Source organism: Zalophus californianus, chromosome 17 (genome assembly GCF_009762305.2).
Source record: "Zalophus californianus isolate mZalCal1 chromosome 17, mZalCal1.pri.v2, whole genome shotgun sequence".
Classification (NCBI taxonomy): domain Eukaryota; kingdom Metazoa; phylum Chordata; class Mammalia; order Carnivora; family Otariidae; genus Zalophus; species Zalophus californianus.
The window spans coordinates 1,942,241-1,962,806 of record NC_045611.1 but is presented as its reverse complement, the minus strand read 5'-3'; the positions used below and the strand labels follow the sequence as shown (position 1 = coordinate 1,962,806).

Below are 20,566 nucleotides of genomic sequence, written 5' to 3'. Positions count from 1 at the left end.
TGGCCAGTCTGGGGTCCAGTCACCTGTGACGGGAGGGGAAGGGCTGCCCCCGGTGCCCCCAGGAGGGAATGGCCCTGTAGGAGGTGGGCCTGTCCAGGTGTGTGGGAGGCTTCCGGAGAGGAGAGCGCAGCCTGGGCTGTGGCGTTGAATCGCATGGGCCACACCAGATGTTGAATCTCCATGGGGTCCCAAGCGTGGTGTCCGTCTCCCTGGGGAGCTTGTTAGGAATGCAGCTCAGGCTGCACCACCTGAGTCAGAAGGTCAGGGGGGTTTGGCATGCCTCATGTGGGGGATGCCAATGCTGCTCAAGTGTGAGCCCCCCCTCACTGGCCTTGTCTGGTTTGCTCTTCCCTGCGTGTGAGTCTCGCTGGCTCTGGATGGCATTTCATGAGCGACGTTCAGGGAAGTTGGCTTGCTCACCTGTGGTCCCCTTAGATCTGATTCCAAGTTCCAGGTGATGGGATGGAGGGGTTGGTCCATTATCTTTGTTGTGATGGGCAGGTGAGGGGGTGGCAGAATACCTGGGAGGGTCACCTGCCTTCCTGAGCTTATCCAGAGGGAAGCAGGGATGCCCCGAGTGATCCATCTGCATCCGGGCGTCTTGTGTGAGGGGCGGCCTGAGGTCAGGGTGAAAGTGCACACGGGAAGCTACTCTGCTCTGGGAGCCCTCCCAGCATCCTGCGGGACAGCACCTGTCAGGCCTGCTTGGCCTTCCCCTCGAACTGGGCGTGTTGGCCTCTGCCTTTTCACACACAGGCTGCTTGGGGTGTCAAACGAAACAACAAAACACTGGATTTAACGTTCTGCGAATAACCAGTTGGATTCAAACAACCATTGGGAATCGGGGGGCTTGAATTGAACCCTTGTCCCCCCACCCCGCCAGCCCCAGCAAGGAAAGAGAGGCAAAGGACTGGCGCAGGGAGGAGGCTGGGAGGGAGGGCAGGGGGCAGAGGTCGGGAGCCTCCCTGGGAGAAGCTGCCTCCCCGAGGCCTGTCTGGGGTCCATTTTCTTGATTCCTGTGATGCTCCCAGGCGGGTCCTAGCAGAGCTGGTCTGCCGTTCCCGCGACGTCGGATCCAGTTTCTTACCGACGCCGGCCACAACCTCAGAGATGAGTTCCCACTGGGGGCAAACATGCACATACAACCAAACTGCGGGCTCCGGCCACTCCCAGCTCTTGATGTGCATGTGTGCTACTCACGGACCTAGCGGGGGCACGGTTGTCACCCGGGCTGCCAGATGGGGACTCGGGCTGCCTGACCTGCGGTGCACCTGCTCCGGGGCTCAGGGAGAGAGAGGGAAGGGTGGTGAGCCCGGGGTTCAGATCCTGCCCTGGGAGGGCGTCCGTTCCCTCACCTGCAAAGGGAGGTGTTACCAGCTCCCTGAGGTTTGGATGAGGAAGAGTTAGGGTGAGTGTTGACGACCTTTCCATGCTCTGTACCACCACCTCCACGGCTGCACGGCTGCCTTCCCCATCTTACAGACAAGGACGCCGAGGTTAAAGCAGACTTTCCCAAGGTCACAGATCCGGAAAGTGTGGGGCCGGGACTCAAACCCAGGTCAGCCCCGCTCCTGACGCCTCCCCGAGCCCCTGCCCGTCACAGCCTCCACCAGGCTATACATGAAGCTCTCGGGAGTGCCTTCACTGTTTACATTTTTTAAGTTTTGGCAAAATAGACATAAAATCTACCATCTTGACCATTTGAAGTGTACAATTTGGTGGTAAGTGCGTTCGTGTTGTGCAACCATCTCACCATTCTCCTTCAGAGCTTTGTCATCCTCTGCCCGACCTGGAGCTCCATCCCCATGGCACACCCGCTCCCCAGCCTTGTCCTTGGCCCCCTGCGCCCCCCCACCTGCTTCCCGTCTCCGTGGCTCTGGCTTCTCCAGGGCCCTCGTGTGAGTGGAACCGTTCAGTGTTTGTGCTATTGGGACGGGCTGATTTCACGGAGCGTCGTGTTCTCCAGGCCCATCCGTGCTGTAGCAGGTGTGAGAAGGTCCTGATTTTTAAGGCTGAGTGAGACTCTACTGCGTGCATGGACCCCATCTTGCATATCAGTGACACCTCGGCCTCCTCTAAGGGGAAGGAGGGGTGCGGGGGCAGGGGCTGAGCCTCCCTTCCCTCATGGGAGGTCCTGCGCTTTGGGGGGCCCTCCATCGCAAAACCCGGGGTGTCATCATGGAAGGTCGCAGCCGACTGGCCAGATCCCGCAAATAAACCTATGGGAGACCCAGCTAAACTCAAATTTCAGATCATCACCGAAAGTACTTCTTGTATAAGTATGTCCCAGGCATTTCATTCCCCCAAATTACTCATTGTTCCTGTGAGACTCAGCTTTAACAGCATCCTGTGCCGTATCTCATAGCCCTGTCCCTACGCCACAAGTAGAAGGGGCACCCTGGGTTTCCGGGAGAGAGTCCCTGCGATGGCAGTCCGTTCGCAGCCTCAACTTGGACAGGAGGGCCGTTGTGTGGGCAGCAGGTCTGCCTGCCTGAATGGGCCCGCTACCCCCAGGCCTGCCCACTCCCACTGCACCTGGTCCCAGGTTCCCACTCACAACCCCGGTTGGTGCCAGGCACAGGGTCCCTGTCTCAGGGTGGGCATGCAGTTTGGCACAGAATCACCCACAACCTTTGTCCCGCCCCCATGACTGTCCCTTGCTTATAGCCAGGTTGACTCTGGGAAGGGGTGCAGTGGATGCCGTGGGGCAGGTGGGTGCCCCCCCCCAGGGGGAAGGTGCTCACTGCCTGGTACAGGCAGCCCAAGGTAGGAAGAGCTTGTGGTCAGGCAGGGGTGGGAGGAGGGGAGAGGGTGGGGAGCACCCCTGCTGCTCCACATTTGCCCTTCCACTTGGGGCAGTGGGCTTAGGACTGCCTCCCCCGGCAGGGCGTACCCCCACCCAGCTTTGGGGTTGCCAAATGACCGAGCACTGTGTGGGGGTGCAGAAGCCTTCACCTCGGGGTGGGGTGAATCCTATGGGGTGACACTGAGGGGTGCATGCGGCTGAGACCACCACTGGCTTGGCTCTGCCCCGCCCTCCCTCAACGACACCTTCAGGAGGACACTGGTCTCAGGCTCTGCTTCTAGAAAGTACCTGCCTATGGGTCACTTTCAATGGATAGGCTGCTCTCTCCTGGAACATAGGGTTCCCAGGTCCTTTGGCCTGGGGCCTCGCCCCAGCCACATCTCTCCCCACTGAGGCCAGGCGCCAGTCATGAGAATAAGGTGTCAGGACACAAGGCCCTCCCCCTCTGGGGAGCTTGCAACCTGGTTGAGCAGAGAGACACGTCCTGCAAAGCCGGGCATCCCCCGGAGTCTGCTGAGGAATGCTGGGTGTTGACCTGGATGCCACGGGTCCTGGGTGGGTGCACGGTCAGCACCATGGGCCGGGGTACCCCGAGGTGTTACTGAGGAGGGGGCACCAGCTGGGTTGGATTGGGTGGGATTCGAATGGCAGGGGTGGGGATTGAGTAAGGGCAGGCTGTGTGGACACATCTTAGGCAAGCCAGTGAGAGGTCAGGACTTGTTTTGACTTGGGGTTGTGGGTGACAGGGACAGGGGTGACACATCCCTGACTGAAGTCCTTGGGGGCCACACTGCAAGGCTTTGGATTCCACACTTGCTTTGCGTCTCACCTCTGGCGTGGGGCGGGCGTGTGAAGGAGAGGGCCTGGGTGGGAGACAGTAGGGCGTAGTGGGGAGTGGGGCAAACTGGAGGGGCACCCCGTCTCAAGGAGCCTGCTGCTGCACTGCACTCCGTTTTGCCATCCGAACACAAAGATCTAGGGTTGCCAGATCCTGTAACTGTTTAGGAGAAAGAAGAGCTGAACTTTTATGTGAAACATCTTGATTTTGAAATGCTGGCAATTCATTTTTTATAAAAACACGGACAAATAAAACCTGTATATTGGTGAGTTTCCGGTTTACAGCCCCTGTGGTGGTGAGTTGGAGGAGTGGTGGGACAGATTCACCCCATTTTCCCTGCGAAGCCCTTCCAGGGCGGGGAGCCCCTCAGTGGAGCCCAGCTGAGGCCTGGCAGTAAGTCTAGGAACACAGGATGGACTCCACACCGAGAGCCGTTTTCTTCTCCCAGTGAGTTAGGGAATGAGGGCTTTCAGACTCCTACAGACGAAGAGACTGAGGGTCAGAGGGTTCTCATCACTCAACCAGTAAGTAGAGCAAGGATATGAGCCTGGTTTTTTTTATTTATTTTTCCTTTTTATTCTGTTATGGGAAGATATTCTATGTATCGTAGAATTTGCCATTTTAACCACTCTTTACGTAGTTCACTGACATTATTATATTCATGGTGTCGTGCAACCATTACCTCTATCTACCTTCAAAACTTCTCTGTCACCCCAAATAAACTGACCCCATTAGAGAACAACTCCCCATTCCCCCCTCCCCCAGCCCCTGGCACCTGCCCTTCTCCTGTCTCTGAACTTGACCGTTGGAGGGGCCTCATGCCAGCGTTCTCACGTGGTGTCCGTCCATCCTGAGACTGGCTTTTTTCACCCGGTCCTCCAGGCGCATCCCCGTAGTGGGTGTCAGTTTTATGACTGAGTAATATTCCATTGTATGAATGGTCCCCATTTTGTTTATGCATTTGTCCATTGACGGACACCTGGGTTGTTTCCACCTGTTGGCTGTTCTGAATGATGCTGCTGTGAACATGTGCAAATATCTCTTTGAGTTTCTGCTTTTCATTCTTTTGGGGATGTCAGGTCTGCTGGTTGCAATGCCTTCATGTCCCCAAGTGCTTAAGATGTCCCCACTTACTGCTCTTCCAAACCCTTCTTGGATGCCTCCAGCAGCTGGGAACTTACTCCCGGGGCAGCCTCCTCACACTCAGTTTGTAGCCCGGGTCTGTGTCCCCATGGCTGGACTCCCGGGCCCCCCAGCAGCGTGTGCCTCCTCCCCCTCCACGTGCAGGGGGAGCTCTCCAGTTCACTCCTGACTCTGCGTCAGACTCTGACACCTCCCTTTCCCCTCCCCAGCCTCTAAGAGAAAGAGGCAACCGTGGGCAGCAGGGTGGAAGTGTCTTCACCAAAGATCATAGGGGATATAATCATGAAAACACCACGTTGTCCGAAGACAGAACCACGGAGGCTGGGTCCACTGTGTCCGGCCGCCCGCCGCACTCACCCCTCTCTCCTTTTGTCTCCGCAGGGACCTACCAGGGCCAGTGGGTCGGCGGCATGCGCCAAGGCTACGGTGTGCGGCAGAGCGTCCCCTACGGCATGGCGGCAGTCATCCGCTCGCCCCTGAGGACATCCATCAACTCTCTGCGCAGCGAGCACACCAATGGCGCCGCGCTGCACCCCGACGCCTCCCCGGCCGTGGCCGGCAGCCCGGCCGTGTCCCGCGGGGGCTTTGTGCTCGTGGCCCACAGCGACTCCGACATCCTCAAGAGCAAGAAGAAGGGGCTGTTCCGGCGCTCGCTGCTGAGCGGGCTGAAGCTGCGCAAGTCCGAGTCCAAGAGCAGCCTGGCCAGCCAACGCAGCAAACAGAGCTCGTTCCGCAGCGAGGCCGGCATGAGCACGGTTAGCTCCACGGCCAGCGACATCCACTCCACCATCAGCCTGGGCGAGGGCGAGGCCGAGCTGGCAGTCATCGAGGATGACATTGACGCCACCACCACCGAGACCTACGTGGGCGAGTGGAAGAGTGACAAGCGCTCGGGCTTCGGCGTCAGCCAGCGCTCAGACGGGCTCAAGTACGAGGGCGAGTGGGCCGGCAACCGGCGGCATGGCTACGGCTGCATGACCTTCCCCGACGGCACCAAGGAGGAGGGCAAGTACAAGCAGAACGTTCTCGTCAGCGGCAAGCGCAAGAACCTCATCCCGCTGCGCGCCAGCAAGATCCGCGAGAAGGTGGACCGCGCGGTGGAGGCCGCCGAGCGGGCCGCCACCATTGCCAAGCAGAAGGCGGAGATCGCGGCCTCCAGGTAGGAGGCGCGGTGGGCGGGTCTGTTCTGCTGCGCTGTCCTCAGGATGAGGCACGGGTGTTTCTCAAACTGTGCCCTGTGGAACCCAGGGGCTCCCCAGAGGTTCTTGGGGCGTGGGGGCCGGGCAGCAGTTGGCCTGACAGGGTTCTGGGCCTGGCAGCCGTTCCTCCAACAGAGCAGAGTGCCCTTTGTTCCATGTGCCGGTGTTTCACGTGGCGTAGCTGTGGGTAAAGAGGGTGCACCGTTCTGCCGGCGACACAAAGGTGTGATGTCGCCACGGCTGCGCTCCCAGTGCCACGGGCATGTGGGGGAGGGAGGAAGCTGCCCTGGCTGTCCATGGGCCCCAGGAGACAGCCCCAAGTGCGGGGACTGGCAGGGGCCTGGCAAGGGGCCCACAGGACACTTGGTGCCGTGGGCCAACAGCTGGTGTGAGATGCAGCCCTTCCTGAATTGGGGTTCATGGGGCTGCCGGGCACTGAGCAACCCGAGTTGGCTGTTGGTGGGCACCATGTTGGCTTTCAAGGGGACTTTGGTGTTGGTGCAGGGTGCAGGCTCAGAGCTGGAAGAAGGGGCTCAGGGCCCGGCTTCCCGGAGCTGCAGGGGTAGGTAGGCGGGCATCCTGGGGACAGCTTTAGAAGCCACACTTACCCAGGCTGGAGGCGTCTGGGAGGACAGCCCCGGCGTCTTTCTGGATGATTCTGTGTTCCCAGCCAGGGTCAGGAGAGCTCCTGGCTCTGTTAAGGCTCAGGCTGCCCAGCCTTGTCACTAAGTTTTAATTCGTCTGGCTCTGGTTTTCCGTGACCTTTGATCCACAGCAGAACAGAAACCATAGCTGGGGTTTATTGGCAGAATATCCGCGGCTCCCAATGTCTGAGGTTTTAGAGGGAGAGGAAATCCATTCTGAGAAGCCAAGAGAAAGATGCGGCTGCTCCCTGAGCACCGAGGTCCCACATTGCGTGCCCCTGTCCTCACCCAGACGCGTCCAGGCATGGAAACAAACAGGACCAGCATTTTTGACGACTCCCCTGGGGGTTTAAGATGAAATTAGGTGTAATGGTGATTTTTTGCATCCTAAATGTGACACTTGCTTGTATAGAACACAGAACATAGGAGTACGACGGTGTCGTTGGCTCTGGTTGGCTACAGCGTCCGACGGCCTGGCATTTGGGTGCATTTCCCGCTGTCCCGTTGTGTGTGGTGTGGTTTGTTGACCTCCATGGACGGGAGGCCGTTCCGGGGCTGGAGGACTGCGTGGGCCGAGGATCCGGGGCCCTCGCGGCAGCTCCCGCCGGGCGGCCCGTCCGTTCTCGGCCTCCGGGTCTCCCGCAGAAGTGACCTTAAAGTCCAGCGACCAGGAGAACGTCCTTGGGACTGAAGGCGTGGGACACAGGGCAGTTTTCTGACAAATCCCATGGAAACGGGGGCTCGAAGTCATGTCGTGGGCAGAGCTCCACTTAGGGCAGGTTTCAGTCTGTGAACCAGGAGTGATGGCCCCGGCCCGCGGCAAAGGTCCAAGGACTCCGGTGACGACCGCGCCGAGTATTGGGGCCGGCTCAGGGGGGCTGCCGACCCTGGTCCTGCTGAGGCCTATTGCTGCTGGGCAGTCTGGGGAAGGTGAACTCTCTGGGCTGGGTTCCCTGTGGAATGACAGGAGGGAGCACTGCACGGTGCCCTCCACCGGTGTGGGGCCCGGCGCAGGCCCCTGTCACCCTCCCAGCCCTCCCACCCCGAGGCCTTTGGGGGAGTGGATGTGCCTGCAGTGAGACTCTGAGCCGCGTGGGCCTCTGCTGCCCAGGATCACCCATCGGGGGCAGGGGTGACAGCGTCCTCTGTCCCTGCAAATAGGGACAAGGATGAGCCTCCCTTCCAGGCCGTGGGAGGGGGCCATGCTGGGGGGAAAGAGGGCACGGGCCTCTGCCCTCGACAGCAAAGCTCACACATGAGAGCTGGGTCCGTGTCCCAGACGCCCTGAGGCACCCCGCCCACTGGAGCGTGAAAGTGGCCTCGGCGGCTGCCGGTGACTACCCCAGCTGGCCCCTGGTCATGGTCACGGCCGCGAGACACCCAGGCCATGCAGGCGGTAGCAGAGAGGGGCCCCCACTCCCTCCTTGGGTCCCGGCTGGGCACAGGCTACCGAGGCAAGTCCACGAGAGACCATGTGGCATTTCCTCCCCTGGGGGGCAGCTCTGTGGGGACAGCTGCCCAGCAGATGGGGACACGGGCTTTCCTGCAAAACATGGGTGGGGGGGCACACACAGCTTGAGTTCTGAGAGGGGGTCCTGTACATGGGCCCACAGCTGAAGGGGTGGTGGGGTTGGTGGTGTGCCCACAGCCCGGTTCCCAGTCCCTAGTCTGTGCACAGGAATCGCTGGGGCTCTAAGGCACACGGAGCCCAGCCCCCCCCCCCCCAGAGATGCTAGGTTCCTTGTCTGGGGTGCCGCCTGGGCTCAGAGCTCCTTACGGCTTTCCAGGCATCGTCCGGTGTCACCAACACCGGGGGTAGTAACATGCCATCCCAGGGCCCCACCCCAGAGCTGTTGGTTCGGCGGGTCTGGGTACAGCCTTAGGTCCTGCATTCCTCAGGAGCCCCTGGCATGCTAGAACCACCAGTGCGCCCCCCGGGCAGAGGCCCTGCAGGAGATGGGAAACGGGCGGGGGAGGGCGCGCCTGGTGGGTCAGTGGGGGGGGGGGGCGCAATCAGAGCAGAGGGCACTGCTGTCCTTCTCTGTGACTTTCTGTAGCATTCTCTTCCCCCGTTGTGACTGATGGCCGCCCCCTGCCCTGTCACCGATGGGGGGACACCCCGGGCACCCTCGAGGAGCCTGCTCTGAGCAGCGTGTATTCTGATGGACCTCAGTGTAGTTGCCCCCGGTTGTCATTCGCTCCAGCCCTTCCGTGAAGCATCCTTAATGGGATGTCAGAGGTGTCCCTTCCGTGCTTGCTGCCTCTCCATCACGCCTCCTGGGGCCCGTGGCAGACATGACTAGTCGATCACCAACCCCCCCCCCCCCAGCCGCATCTCAAGCGCCTGCTGTATGCCCAGGCCGAGCTGGTGCCTCTGCAGTGGGGCCTCGGGGGTCCTGCGGTCTTACTCCAGCTGTGCCCGGTGGCTTTGGGCTGCTGTGAGGTCGCCGTCTGCCCTGTTCTCAGTGCAGTCGTGGGCTGGGGGTGCCACGTCCAAGCAGTCGGCCAGATCACCTGCAGGGATTACCTGTGGCATCCCCTCCTCCTTAAAGGAAACAAAACCTTTCAGGACCTGAAACGTGTGTGTGCATGTGTGGCTTGCTTTTTAAAAACATTTTATTTCTTATTAAAATGATAAATCCATGCAAAAATAGTAAAGTAATAAAACAGATTGGTGTATGGTAAGTGAATCCCATCAAGACTGGTTCATCTCCTTAGAGGCAATTACAGTGACTCCCCCTTACCCTCGGGGGATCCATTCCAAGATCCCCGGTGGATGCCTGAACTGTGGACAGAACTGAGTCCCTTGCACTGTGTTTTCCTAGACATTGTACCTGTGAGGAAGCTTAGTTTATAGATTAGGCACAGAAAGAGATTAACGATAATAATAAAATGGAACACCGACAACAATATACTGTGATAGAAGTTATGCGAATGTGGTCATCGTCCCCCTCCTCTCGGTGCCGGGGTGGGGACGTGCCCCCGTGCGGAGATGGAGTACGTGGAATGACTTGGGCGTGGGACAAAGTATGAGGCCACCTCTGACCACACGTCAGAAGGATCACCTGCCTCCAGACCTCGGCTGACTGTGGGCAGCGGAAACCTCGGACCAGGGGAGACTACTGTGCAATTTTTAGGTAGGCTGCGCCCCCGGCACAGAGCCCAATGCAGGGCTTGAACTCATGACCCTGAGATCAATACCTGAGCTGAGATCAAGAGTCAGATAATTAACTGACGGAGCCGCCCAGGCGCCCCTGATGACTGTACGTTCTTGCCAGGCTTTTCTCTGTGTCTATGCAGACCTGGGTCTCGCCCCCTCATGGTTTCCTGTTGCAGTGATGGGACCGTGCCGTCTGTGGCCCACTTTTCTCCTCACTTATGTCGGGATATCCAGACCTGTGTGTTTCTCTGCTGGCTGCACGATATTCCATGACATGGATGCACCATATGGGTCCAACCCTGACTCTGTGACTGAGTTTTGGATGCATCCAATCTCTCGGTCTTACGAACGAGGCCGCAGAGGCTGTGTTTGTCTGACCCACTTTGCTGCCGGCTTGCAGAGTTCTGCCCCGTAGCCTCCCGGAGCAGGCCTTGCTGGCTGAGGGATGCATGCGTTTCAAGTCTGGTGGATGCTGCCAGGTGGCCCGATTTACCGTGGCGGGGGTGGGGTGAGGAGGGAGGGCTGCAGCCCAACGTGGGGTGGCCTCGACGGACTGCTCTGTCATTGTTTGTCCCTGTTGGAGTCTGACGAATGCCCCAGAGATGTCCTCCCGATCGCTGGACCCTGTGGGTATGTGACCTTCCGTGGCAGAAGGGACTTTGCAGACGTGAAGGGTTTTAAGAGGAGGGGATCATGCAGGACTGGGGGGCTGTGTGATTATAAGTGTCCTAGAGGAGGTGCGCACAGGCTCAGAGTCAGAAGGCCTGACATTGGAGGCAGAGGTGGGTGATGCGGCCTCTTGAAGAAGGGAGGAAACTGAGCCCCCCCACCCCAGCCTCTAGAAGGAACCAGCTCCGCCCGCCCTGTGATTCGGGCCGCTGAGATGCTGGCTTCTGCCCTCCAGAGACAAGCCGGTCAGTGCATGCTGAAGCCCAATGTGTGTGCGGTGATTTGCCGCAGCCTCTTGGGAAGGGCCTGCACTCCCTGCGCTGGCCGGGGGCGGGGACGTCACCCCCCCCCCCACCCATCCCCTCTCTAGAAGGGGCAAGCCCGTCCCCTTCCCCTGCCGCCAGGCAGTCAGCTCTTCCAGGCCCTGCGGAGCTGGGCTCTCTGTGCAGGGTACGTGAGCTTCCTGCCTCTGGGGGAGGGCCGGCCACCTGCTGAGGACCGGCCTTGTGGTGGGCGAGAGCCATCTGTTCTGGCTCTGGCCTCCCGACATGAAAACCGGAGGAGATGCTGGGGAGTGGGGTGCTAGATCCTGGGAAGGGACCGGGGCTGGCCGAGGGCTTGCCTGGGGGCGAGAGGCTCCTGCTTCCCAGACTGCATGCACCCCCAAACTTTCAGTCCTGCCCCAGAAGTCCAGGGGCTCCTGAGCGTGGGCCTGTGTCCTGTGTCCTCTGGTGCCTGGCGGGGGCTGGCTCCTGCCCACACTGCCGCCGCGCTGCGCCCCGTGGTGCCTCACCCTCGCATGTGGGGTCAGGGGATGCGGGCTGTCGGATGTGATTAGGCTCGTGGCCTGCTTTGCTCCACTGTGTACCACTCATCAGACAGAAGGCACAGAGCCTGTGACTCAGCCCCAGGCAGCGTTCCCACCTGGCACTCAGACAAGGCACCTTGGATGGCGTGGGAGACAGGAAGCCGGCCCCACACTGGCCACATCCAGGAGAGCCCTGCACCGGGGGTCCCGGGGCCCAGAGCGGGGCTGGGGGCCGTATCTCCCGTCCTCCCCTGAGCGCGTCGCCTCTCCAGAGAAGCCGGTGCTTCTTACAGGGCCCTGGAGGGAGGGACTTCAAATCAGTCTCCATGATCTGAGTCCAGACTTAGTGACTATGGGGTACTCCCCCGCAGTGGGACCCCCAGCACTCCTGCTGCAGCGGGAGCCCGTTTCCTCCTCTTGGAGAGACGTGGTACGTGGTCCTGCTGTGTGTAGCTCTCCGGCCTCCGGCAAGGCTCGTGAACTCCCTGGGCTGTGTCTTCCACTCTGTAAAATGGGTTGAAAACAGCAGGTACCTGATAGGGTCGCAAGGACAGGCAGGGGATGCCGGGTTGTCCTTCCTGGCACGTGAGAGCAGGCAGGGAGAGAGGTGCAAAGAGCAGAGTGAACCCCCTGCCCTTGACCCCCTGGTGGTCACTGAGCCGCCGTGACCCCGCCCCCGCCGAGGGAACTGCGCCCTTGGTGCCGGGGACAGCCACGTCCACATCCACGTCAGTCAGACCTGGACAGTGTGGTTTCACTGGAGCTCGTTTCAGTCCAGCCTGGAATCCGGTGGGTGCTTGTAGCAAACTTCACGTTTGTTCCTGATTCCAACCCCCACCCCCAGCCATGCCCTTTGCCGTGTGACTTTGGGGTCCCTCCTGTTAGAGGCTCGGCCACGTGCTTTGGTCAGTGGCATGGGGTGGGCGTGGTGGCCGGCCCCCAGCTCATCCCTCTTGGGCTCCTGCCAGCACCGTGACAGCATGACCTGGGGATGGGAGACCCCGGGAAGACCCTGATGCACCAGCAAAAATAAATGGTTACTTTAAGCCACCTTCTTTATGGGGGATTGATACCTGGTGTATAGCTGATTGATACACACCATCCCACGGGTGGTTCTGGAAGGAAGGAGTGTCTCTGCTGTGCCCCAGCCATGCTGCACTGTTGACCCTTTGGGGGCAACACTCCTGATCTTCCCCGTGTGAGTGTCCTGGGGCTGCCATGACAAAGTGCCGCCCCTGGGGGGGGGTGCCCTGAAACAACAGGAAGCTAATCTCTCCCAGTTCTGGGAGCAGAGGTCTGAAAACAAGGTGTTGGTGGGGCTGCACTCCCTGTGGAGGCTCCCAGGGAGGGTCCTTCCTGCCTCAGCTTTGGGGTCCCGGGGATTTCTTGGCGGGTGGCCACGTCCCCCGAGGCTCTGCCTCTGTCCTCACTTGCCCCCTCCCTGTGCGGGTGTCTCTGTCCCCTCTTCTTACAAGGACACATCCTTGGATTGAGGAACACGCTAGCCCAATCTGACCTCCTCTTAATTAGATCAGCAAAGACCCTATCCCAAGTAAGGTCACGCTGAAGTTCTGGGTGGATGTGAATCCGGGGGTGGCTGGAGGGAGAGGTGCATCCTGATTCAACCCATGGCACGCTGCTCCACAGCTAGGCTCTTCCCATGCTTATGAACACCGGTGCACCTGCTCCTTCACCTCCTGCAGGTCACAGCTCCTGTCTGGCGAGTCAGCCTGTTCTCCAGAGAGCTGGGATCGGAGCTCACCACACACTCACTCAGGGCCCCGTCCCCCTTCCCTGCAAAGTGTCTTTAGTTCTTGGGGTCCCACGGCCCTGCCTCAGCTTTCCTGGAGTTTTCCATGAAGCACCATCCACCCAAGGCATGCAGTGTGTGGACCTCACCGATGGCGCGATGGTAGGGGGGTTATCCCGTCACTGACGGAACTTGCCGCGGCTCTCAAAACACCCCAGCCACTCCTCCGACTTGAGCTTCAGGCCTCCCACCCATCCACTGCCGCCCCCAGACTGTGACCTGGGCGTCCCCCTGCCTCTCCTAAGTCCAACCAATGGGCTCTGCCAGCCAGTGAGCCGCCCAGCCCAGCTAGCACCCAGGGAAGGGCCACCCTTGAGCGTGAGAGTCACGGCTTCCAGGCCGCCACCCTCGAGGCCAGAGGGAGGAGTGGGCAGGGATGAAAGGAACGGGCTGGGGGGTGGGGACCCCTCCCCGCAGGAGCACACCGCTAAGCTGAGTCTCCGCTCTGGAAGGATCCTTATAGTTGGCATGGCAGCTCCTAAACGTAGGCTTCAGGGGATTTTGAAGAGCAGTTGGACCACTTGTGGTTTTCTCCCAACCTGGGTCTGTGTAAAGTGGGACTTGGCCGTGGTAATCAGGACTCCATCGCAAGCAACAGAGTCACAACTCAAATCAGTTCAAGACGAGAGGGGCTGGGTTGGCTCTTGTTCTGTGGGCTGCCATCAGGCACAGCTGGGTCCAGGGGTTCAGATGATGTCAGAGCTTTCTCCCTCTCGGCTCTGCTTCCCTCTGTGTGTTCATGTCGTTTTCCAGCAGGTTCCCTGCATGGGGCAGGAAAGACCAGCAGGTCTGTGCTCACGTAATCCTCGTAGTTCTCAATCCAGAGGGAAGAAGAGAGCCTTCTGACCAGCACGCACGTCAGAATGATCCGGAAAGGCTCTGAGCGGCCAGACTGGGTCACGTGTGTACCTCCAGCGTGAGGCAGGGGGTGGAGGACCAATGCCCTGAGTGCCGCCCCGTGGACGTGGAGTGGGGGAGGGACAGTCCGGGCACACGAACCCTGCCCCGGCTTCGGTAGGGAGCAGGGCAGAAATTCACATCCTCGTGTGGGTGATGGACATGGGTGAGCCACAGCCCATCTCCTCCTACCGAGATGTGTTCTCCTGACGTCCTCAGGTTCATCCACGTTGTAGCAGGTATCAGAGCGTCGTTCCTTTCTGTGGCCGAGTAGTAGTCCCGCGCACGGATGCGCCGCATCCGTGTACCCTCTCCCCCGTGGGTGGGCATTTGGGTTGTTCGCACTTTCGTGACGAATTCTGCTGCCGTGCACATTCACATATGGAATCTCGTGTGGACGTGTTTTCAGTTCTCTCGGGTGTCCACCTAGGAGCGGAATTGCTGGGCCGCGCAGCGATCCTAGGTTTAACTCTTGGGGGACCTGCCGTGCTGTTTGCAGCCGTGGCCGCCTTGTGTTAGGTTCCCGCCGGCAGCGCGGGTGGATTCTGGTTTTTTCCTGTCCCCGTTGGCTCTCGTCACTGTTGGTCGGCTTCTCACAGCCCCCGGGGGCACGAGGGGGCATCTCCCTGATGGCTGACAATGGTGAGGTAAGAATGCACCTGTTGGCCACTTCTTGGGGGAGCTGCAATCTGGGTTTTTAATATTTGTGTTCTCTGCCCTGTCGGCTACGCTTGTTTGTTGGAGTCCAGCTTCCTGCGTGAGGCTGAGCTCCCGGTGGCGGTCGGGGCGGGGGCGCGCACTGCGTGCTGCCCTGTTTCTCAGCATCCAGTGGGGCGGAGGGGGGACCTGAGCCAGGGCTTGGGGAGGCACTGAGGGAGGGACCCCTTTTGGAGCCGACCATGAAGCTACGTGACGCTGACCTACGTGGCTCTGAGCCCTCGACCCCACGGTGCTGTCCTCTGGGAGCTGTGGGCCAGCCTGGGGACAGACCTGAGTCTCTGCAGTTGTCACCAGGGTGACTCGGTCCCTCCTGCCCCGAGGCCCTGCTGAGCTCATCTGCTAGAGATGTCGTTGCAGGGCGTCCCCAGCGTGGGTCCCTCGAGGGCAGAGACTGCAGCTGCTTGGCACCCTGACCCCTTTCTGCCCTCGGCTGCCCCCCAAGCACCCGGCAGGTACAAGCATGTCAGGGAGGCAGGAGGATGTCGGCCCCTGTCCCATCTCACCAGCCTCTCCCCGGGAGCCCCCAGCCCTGGGCCCCTGGGGGGTGTGTAGACAGAAGCGTCCCAGCTCTGCCACCCGGGCCTCCCTTGGCAGTTGATACCACCTGCCCTTTGCGGCAGACGAGAGGCTGTGTGTGTGCATACCGTGGTGCTGTCTGTCACAGGGGCTGGCGGTGTGATGAACGGTGCCCCCAGATTCACATCCCTCCAGAGCCTCAGAGGGGCGGCTCAGGTGCTGGGATTCATGACTCCTTTACCCCCTGCTGGTGCTCTCAGCCCTGGTCTCTGCTGTGGCGGGAGGTGTCACGCCCCACTCCCAGGTCCCACGGCCACCTGGCCCCTGCCCTTCTTGGCTTGGGCAGATTCATCACTTCCTCTCTAGGCTTTGAAAGCTGCCACAAGCAGGAATTTTCCTGGGGCAACGAGAAAAGTTAAAACGGGGCCCTTTCCCTCCCTGCTCTGCTGGTACTTGGTCCGGCATGACCGTAAGGGCCGGCTCGCGGCCCACCAACCTGTCCCCCTTCCTCCCAGGCGCACCGCAGACCCTGCGGCCGGGTGGCCACAGGCCAGTGGAGCGGGAGCCGGGGAGAAATGACCCTCCCCTCCAGGCCCGCGGCTTCACACACATGGCAGCCTTGGGGGCCAGTGTTGAGGATCACCGGCCCTGGGGTCCCACGTCCCCACCTGGAGGGGAGCCATGGTCCTTTAGGAACACCTATTTATTTAAAAAAAAATGTAATCGTGGTGAAACGCGTATAACATAAAGTTTACCATCAGAACCGTTTTTAAGTGGACGTTCAGCGGCATTAAGTACATTCATAGTTGGGCAACCACACCCTCCATCTGCAGAACTTTCTTGTCTTCCCAGAGTGGAGCTGCTGTCCGAGGGAAACAGCAACCGCCAGCCCCCACCCGCATCTACTCCCCGTCTCTGTGGATCTGACTCCTCCGGGGCGGGGCGGGGCACCTCGTATGAGCGGAATCCTGCAGTGTTTGTCCTGTCGTGACGGGCTGACCTCCCTGGGTGTGGTGCTCGCCAGGTCTGTCCGTGCTGACCCCGCTCTGTGCACCCAGCAGTGGCCGCGCAGGTTGCTCCCGCCTTTTGGCTGCTGTGAACATGGGCGTGTCCTTTTATTTTTCCTTGGTATGGGGGAAAATTTCCAATACAAAAGTGGAGAGAAGCGTCTCTGACACCGTGGGCCACTCATCTGACTTGAGCCCTTCGGAGCTCATCACTCCCCTTGTTCACCTGACCCCTGACCCAGCCTGCACCCCAGGGTCGCTTTTGGAGCCAATTCTGGGCATCCTGCCATCTCCTCTCTAAAGATAAAAACAATTAAAAACATACGTTCCACATCTTCCCACCTGAAAAAATAGCACCAACACCTAATACTATTAAGAATCCAGCCGAGGGCGCCTGGGTGGCTCAGATGGTTAAGCGTCTGCCTTCGGCTCAGGTCATGATCCCAGGGTCCTGGGATCGAGTCCCGCATCAGGCTCCCTGCTAGGCGGGGAGCCTGCTTCTCCCTCTGCCTCTGCCTCTCTCTCTCTCTCTCTCTCTCTCTGACTTTCATGAATAAATAAATAAAACATTTAAAAAAAAAAAAAAAAGAATCCAGCCGAGCCCTCATTCTGCTGTCGTTGGCTCATGGGTCTCTTGAGTCTTGTTAAAGCTGCACTTGCCTCTCCCCGCCCCCCAGCCTCCTCCCCTGGCAGGTGTGTTTGCTGAGCAAATCAAACTGTTCTGTAAAATTTTCCACAGTCTGGGATTGGCTGAGTGCATCCAGGGTGGTCTTAACCTGCTGCTCGGTCCCGTGGATTCCCTGAAACTGGTAGTTAGACCAGGAGGCCTTATCAGAGTCTGATTCTGTTGGCTTGTTCCCGCAAGGACACGTCCCTCTTGGTGCGGTCAGTGGTTGGCCGTGGCCACTGCCTGGTCCGTTGTTTCGGGAACACCTGGTTTTGACTTGGCGTGAACAAGAAATCTGTGTCTGTCCCGTTCGAGCCATCGTCCCCCTGGGCCTGTTTGTTACACAGTTGGCCCAGTCTGACGGATGCACAGGTCACTGCAGCTGAAATCTATCCTGGCGCAGCCAGCCCAGCCCTCGGGGAGGCTGCTGGACACTCTCGAGGCTGCTGGTCAGTCCCCTAGGACACTGAGGGAGGAGGCCCCTCTGTGTGCTGGTTCACGTCCCGGCAGACGTGGCCGCAGAGCCCGCTTGCCGTGACCCCAACAGGCAGAGCAGGGGGCCATACTGGTGTGTGAGACCCCACGCCCAGGGCTTCTGATGTGAGGCTACAGTTAAAACTCAGCACCCCATGTGCAGTGGGATCCTGTCTTTGCAAAGGAAAACAGATGTATGTGTTGATGAACATTCAGATGATCGAGTTTTGGCTTTGTGGCTGAGTCCCTGTCACTTTCCCAAGCGCCCCAACTTCACCCATGCCTTCCCCGTGACCGGGATGGTGCTGTCGGCTCTGAGTGTGGTAAGCAGGGCGGGGCCTCGGGAGGGGTCCCTGCCGCGGGGACCACGTGCCCTGCTCCCCTCTGCCTTCCCCATGGCACAGGCGGGGCCCAGGAGGCCTCAGCTCATGGAGGGCCTGGAACCGCACTCACGAGCCCCCTGGAGGGGGTGCCCCGTCCTCTTCCTAGGCCCCAGGGATTGGCTGAGCTGGAGACTGTGACTGCCGAGGCCAGTCCCCAAACAGGCTTTGAGGCAAGGTCTGTGGGCCCTGCTCTTCTCGAAGGAGCTGAGCACCTGCTGCTGGCACTGGGAATAAGAGAATTTTGGGGGACAGAGGACCCTCCTCTGGGAGAGCCCACCTCTGCATGTCTTCAGTGCCTCCTGTCCGGTCATCTCTGCAGCCAACAGACTGGCACATCAGCAGCTGTAAGAGGAGTCTGGTCTCTGTTCCGGCGCTTCTGAGTCTCCAGGATACAGTCCGGACTCCCTCGCTCAACGACGGTCCTCCTCGAATTCTGGCCTTGGATCCCCCCACCCCCTGGCCAACATCCTGCACAGGTGCCCCCCCACCCTCTGGGCAGCCTTCCCCTTTGCACCTTCTGTTCCCTCTGCTTGGAATGCCCTTCCTTCAGCCCAGTGAGCTCCTACACAATCCTCAAGACCCAGTTCGGATGCCCCTCTCTGAACTCGTCCCTGACTCGGAGGAGGAGGGTCGGTTGCTCCTTTTCTGTGGTCCCTCTGTGTTGGCATCTGTCTTGAGGTGCAGGATTTTTTAATTTGTTGGGACCACGAGCTCCCTGAAGTCAGGGCTTTGCTTCTCTGCAGCAGGTACAGGAAGGAAGAGGGGAGGGAGGGGAGTCTTGCTGACACAGGTGACTGTATCTGAGGAGTCCACGTCATGGGCTGAAGGGTCAGAGCCTCAGTTTCCTGATCTGTACGTCGGGCACCACTCCCAGGGCAGCAGAATGGAACAGGAGGATGTTCATGGAACACTCGGTACATCCCTGCCACCGGAAAGCCCTCCGGGATTGCAATAGTCTTCAGCCTGGGATCCTCCAGGCTGGTGCCGACCTATAGCCAGCTCACGGAATGACCCCGCAGCGGGCTCTGCCTCCTGTCTCACCACACCCAGATGCTGCTTCCTTGGGTTCTGATCACCACGCAGGTGCGCTGCTCACCTGGCAACCTCCTGGCAGAGACTCGCAGCAAATCCCCACCGAGCCTGGAAAATGGTGTCCCCGTGGACAAGCTGCTCTTTGTTGCAAGCTCCTGAAGGGTGTGCCTGGCGGGTCGCTGTTGTTCACCTTGGCCGTGGCTGCTGCCAGCCGTGAGCCTCGGGAGCCGGAGGCGTGGCGCTCTTGGGCACTCGTGGCGGCCCTGCTCTGCCTTGTCCCTGAAGATCCTGTTGCTCCACACGGGGTGGGGACCTCGGTCGGCAGCTGTCTGGTCATGTGGAGGCCACCAGACCTGGCTCCCGTGCGGGCCTCTGGGCAGAGGCGCTTCACCGCTGGGCCTCCATCTCCCTGCCTCCCTCCCTTCCATTTTAATCTTCATTTGCTGTTCTTTGGATTCTATAACTTCCCGGGGTGATGTATTTAACGCCCCACCCCAGCGTAGCACCGGCTGGCATCCCGGCTCCGCAGAGGGGACCCGTGTGGCCATCCTAGGTCCACACTCTGCTGTGCTCGCCTCCGTGGCGGCTCCAGACGAAGTCTGCGGGACAGGAACCTACCACCAGGGACACGCTGGGGGATCACGGTGCCCCTTCGCTGCCCTCGCAGCCCAACCAGCTCCCCTTCCCACCCACCCGGCAGCTTCTGCAAAATTGTGCTGAGGTCACCGCCCCCCCCCCCAGTGGGGCCTCAATGGTGGGTCTCGGGGGGCCCCTCAAGGTGAACTAGCCAGGGTGCTGTGACCGTGAACCTCCGTCCTCTAGCTGGTCCCTGCGAGCCAGGCGCCCCAGGGTCTCTGTCCCTCCTCGGGGGCCACGTGGGACCTGTTAGGCCCGTGTCACAGCTGAGGAGGTGGAGCCATGCTCCTACTGAGCCTCTTGTGGTCCTGGCGCATCTCTTCCCTCTTGGCCCGCTGTGCTGTCCGGCTCAGGCTGCCGTGAGCTATTGCAGACCGGGGGCTCCTTGTTAGTGGGGACGGGGCTTGCGGTGGGGCGGTGAGGGGGCTCACGGGTGCACAACAGCGTGGACGTGATAGTGCTGCTGACCTGTGCACATAGCGGGTTGACCTGGCGAATTTGGTGGCGCATAGAACATAAACCGCAATGAGAAAGCTCATGGTGGCCTGAACAAGACAGACGCTTGTTACTCACGGGTAACGCCCAGAGGGTGAACGGGCCCCGTGCACACACCCCATTGGCCAGAACTCAGTGACACGGCCACTCGGCTGCAGGGGAGGCTGGGACACACAGTCCCCATTGTGGGAGGTCGTGCGCCCCGCTGAGGGGTGGGTGCCTACTGGCCACGGTGTGGTCGGTCCTGAGGACCTCAGTGTCCCCGCCGTGCACAGCCTGCCCCGAGCACATGGGGGCTGTATTTCGTCCCCGTCTCCACAAGGCCATGTGGCTGGCTTTGTCTGTCCCACCTGCCCGACGTTGCTCCTTTTCCGGGTGCCGAGGCGCTGCCTGCGCGTGAGGCTGTGTCTCGGGGCCTGGCATGACCCCGGCACTGGGCATGTGCTCAGCAAATACCACACGGGTGAGCAAGAGCCGGACAGGGAGACTGACTTCCTGAGGTCGCAGAGCCCCTGAGCGCCGGCCAGGATTTGAAACCATGTGCAGTGCTTCTGCATGGAGAGTTCGGCATTCTCTGCCTTCTGGGAAGAGCCCAGGAGCGTTTGGACAGGGATTCTGTCTGTCTCCACCTGTGGGTTCTGACAGGCCCGAGGGCTGCAGGT

At 60.2% G+C, this 20,566-nt stretch overlaps 1 protein-coding gene across 5 annotated transcripts in view; it reads left to right on the top strand.

Annotated features, from left to right (window-relative positions):
- The window catches only part of JPH3 (junctophilin 3), a 159,094-nt gene that overhangs the window by 107,469 nt on the left and 31,059 nt on the right, over positions 1–20,566 (top strand). For all 5 annotated transcript variants that reach the window (XR_003524161.2, XM_027618536.2, XM_027618534.2 and 2 more), the window contains one exon: positions 5,169–5,946. Coding sequence is in view for 4 of the 5 variants with exons in the window: in XM_027618533.2 (XP_027474334.1) it covers positions 5,169–5,946 (778 nt within the window). In the remaining variant the exon portion in view is untranslated. The remainder of the gene's footprint in view (positions 1–5,168; positions 5,947–20,566) is intronic.